A 3,285-nucleotide genomic window follows, 5' to 3' on the forward strand; every position below is an offset into this window, starting at 1 on the left:
ATCTCAAAGAGATAAAAAGAAATTTAGTAGTGCCATTTTTCAAAGGTTAAAAGCATCAGCACATGTGATCAATAATTCTATTTACACTCATAGTGATATTTTAAAAGATTAAAACAGAATCCATTTTAATTGTACTATAGTCATTTGAGTATATAAAATAACAAAAATACTAATAATGTAGAAGAATACAAAACAGAAAACAAAACAAGTACATATAATCAAATGACAGCATGCTGATGAAGAAATAAGAACTTGAGTAAAATTCACGGCCTAGTCAAAGATAAACCAAAAGTTCACAACCAGCGCACAAGTTCACAGAATAGCTGACTTCTGTATATTGCAAAACCAGTAGGCAATTGTTAGGCCTTTGATATGCCTAACATACTCAATGCGAAAAAAGGCAGCAAGTGTAGAACAATAAATAGCCTTAAGTCTGATGTGATGACCTGGCTGTTGAGTGTTTAATTAGTTTTCCTAGTCAGCTAATGTTTTATTGGTAGAGTTTATTGTTGTAAGCCTGAGTGACCAAAGAGAATAGCTATACATTGGTGGTAGGCAGGTCTGGGGGGATCTATCTGATTATTTGTATTGTTTTATAAAGTGAATTCTCTGTGGAGAAATCCAAGGTCAATAAGTCTTGGAATCCCTTGTAATCTGGTTTTGGTATCAATAAAGATTCATTCTAGTTATTCAACATACTAGTGTGCATCAGCAATACAAAGATCCACGAACAGATTAATGGTGTATTCAAGAGACCACTGACACTCTTTAACCACAAAATATAACTCACCTTCAAGAAAATCTTTTACACTACCCACAACTTCATTTATTCATTTTTTTACCTTTTATTGGGTGCCTAACATCTAGCAGAATTTATCAAAAATTTGAGGCTTTCCAAGTCATCATCCTGTAATAGCATGAAGAATTTAGCCGAAATCAGCATCATTATGAAGTGATAAACCAGCTATTTCTAGACAAGTTTAGATCTATTTTGTTCCTTTGTTTACTTTTTAGTTTTAGGATATACACAAATAAGATTTAACAATAAATATATCTTAAGCAAAGAAAGAAAAGAATTTAAATGCTATAAATTCTATAGGTATAGGTGCATCTGTAATTAAACAAAGAAAACTTACAGTAAAAGTAGTTACAGTTCTTTTGGTGCACAGATCCAGCCTCAAGTCCAGATTCTTTTCATGGCAAGATATGTCTCTGAGCATGTGACGAGTATAGACATGTTCAATCTAAAAGAATAATTAATTGGAGAAAAACACAAACCTCAGAACTTGATGATGAAGGTTAAATATCATCAACCTGTTTTCTTGTTACAAAATCTACTGTCATGAATGTCGCTATATAACTAAAATTCTTTTCAGTGGCCTCAGTGCTTTTTCAGAAAGCGAAATTTATGAAGGCATAAATTGTGTGCCTATATATCCTAGACTAATTTATACACTGTAAAACACGTGCATATCTTTTTTTTAACTTTGATTTATGTACAAGAATATCTCAACACAGTAGAAACAGAGGATTGACTTACAACCAACAGCCTGTTGCCCAAGCTTTGCCATATCCCAAATCTGCACAATGTGTACCAAATTTAGTAGAAAACACAAACAATTGACATGTCACATGCAACGAAAATGTAATCAAGAACAAACCTTCAGTGATGAATCTGAAAATCCAGGAGCAACCAATGACCCGTCAGGGGATATAGTTGAACAGTTTAAACTAGAAAAAGAAAAACCCGAAGAGAAGAAATTGAGAATTTTTTTTTTACTAAAAAAGAAAGATAATGTTGAACCAAAAAAAAATCGAAGACAATACCCATTATGTGCATTGATAAATGTATAAAAACTAACGGATGGCAGAGCAACACTGCTCAGCTGTACACGATTTCTCAAGTCATCAAGTATAGACTGCTCAACCTCGACTGAACTGAAGCAACAAAATAAAAGATTAATCAAATAACCTATATCAAAAGTTAACATTACAAAACAGTGGTAGATTTCCCTTTTTTTTGCTAGAATAAACATCATAGGTATGCAAACACTAAGACTAAATCCCTCTGAAAGACTTCGATTGGCAGAGAGAATTAAAACTGGAAACAACATATTCCATCATAAAAAGATCTATTTAAACTATCGAGAATAGTCACATTTACACAAAACCAATATACATAAACTATGTTCCTCACGCTATACAAAATCTAAAAATATGCGTCCTCATATCTTACAGGTTGAAAAAATTACTCTCAAACATCAGAATCCTGTCGTACCAAAAAGTAATTTTAGTGTCCACATCATTATGCCAACATCACATGTTTAATTTATCTCAGTTTCTCCAAACATTTACTCATCAAAATAATTTGAAGCCTTGCATGGATTCTATGCTACATTACCCCTAATTAAATATGTGGAATTTCTAATTATAGGCACATCCTAGGTCAAAAATACATAGATAGAAAGATGTATAAATTACATAAGAGAAAGAGGGAGAAAGCGAGAGAATACATTGTAGGCAATGGAAGCTTTGGTTTGACTCTTGGTGCCATAGTTACAATGTTTGTCTCAGAACGAGTGGCTTTCCCTGTTGCTCCCGTTGCCTTGTCTTCTTTCAGCTTTTTAACTGATGAGCCCTGCTTTCCTCCTTCTGCTGATCTTTTCTGAACACACGAGTTAATATTAAGCATCACAAGAGTGGATGCCAGATAAATATCCTATAACTAGATAGTCACAAACACAGTCTAAACAGAGGTTACACAGATATGGATAGTAAAAGAAATAACCAAACATTTTTGTACCTTATTTCCTCCCACTCCGACTCTTTAGTTTCTCCTTCTGCCTTTTCAGAATCAGAAAGCAAACCCCCAGTCTTTTCCAAGTGTTCTTCCAAAGAGTCTTCCAGCAACTATAAAAATATGGCAACTACTTAAATTTCCTATTACTAACAAACATATATGAGAAACTGTCATATAGAAAGAAGAAAAAAAACCTCTTTTAGGCTACTAAATAACTCTCTGTAGGTTGACCAAGTTTTAAATAATTAATTTAGAAAAGAAGAATGATACTTATCATTCCTAAATAATTTTGAATGAAAATGAAAAAGGGAAAAACATGTGATAAATACTGAGATCAGAAAACAAATGAAAAAGGAATGAATAAAAGACATTTAGATTCCATTTTAACTTCAACATACCAACACGAATCAATGGATCATAAGTGTAATACTCAGAGCACAAAGAGGGGGTAACAGAAAAAATCAAACCCGATTGAAACAAGATAA

At 32.8% G+C, this 3,285-nt stretch overlaps 1 protein-coding gene across 1 annotated transcript; it reads right to left on the bottom strand.

Annotated features, from left to right (window-relative positions):
- Nucleotides 1-1,411: 1,411 nt before the first annotated feature.
- LOC133814377 (transcription initiation factor TFIID subunit 5-like) lies at nt 1,412-2,039 on the bottom strand. Its single transcript, XM_062247343.1, has 4 exons — nt 2,035-2,039; nt 1,828-1,938; nt 1,662-1,731; nt 1,412-1,580 (listed from the first exon to the last, which is right to left on the bottom strand). The coding sequence occupies exons 1-4, from the start codon at nt 2,037-2,039 to the stop codon at nt 1,482-1,484; spliced, it is 285 nt and encodes a 94-aa protein (XP_062103327.1). The 3' UTR covers nt 1,412-1,481.
- Between the last annotated feature and the right edge of the window lie 1,246 nt (nt 2,040-3,285).

Source organism: Humulus lupulus, chromosome 2 (assembly GCF_963169125.1).
Source record: "Humulus lupulus chromosome 2, drHumLupu1.1, whole genome shotgun sequence".
Taxonomy (NCBI): Eukaryota; Viridiplantae; Streptophyta; class Magnoliopsida; order Rosales; family Cannabaceae; genus Humulus; species Humulus lupulus.

What these genes read in the sequence shown, in the direction of transcription:
- LOC133814377 (XM_062247343.1), bottom strand. An exon ending in TTTATCAATGCACATAATGG is followed by an intron (nt 1,732 to 1,827) that starts GTATTGTCTTCG and finishes TTCTTTTTCTAG; the next exon opens with TTTAAACTGTTCAACTATAT. An exon ending in TTTCAGATTCATCACTGAAG is followed by an intron (nt 1,581 to 1,661) that starts GTTTGTTCTTGA and finishes CACATTGTGCAG; the next exon opens with ATTTGGGATATGGCAAAGCT.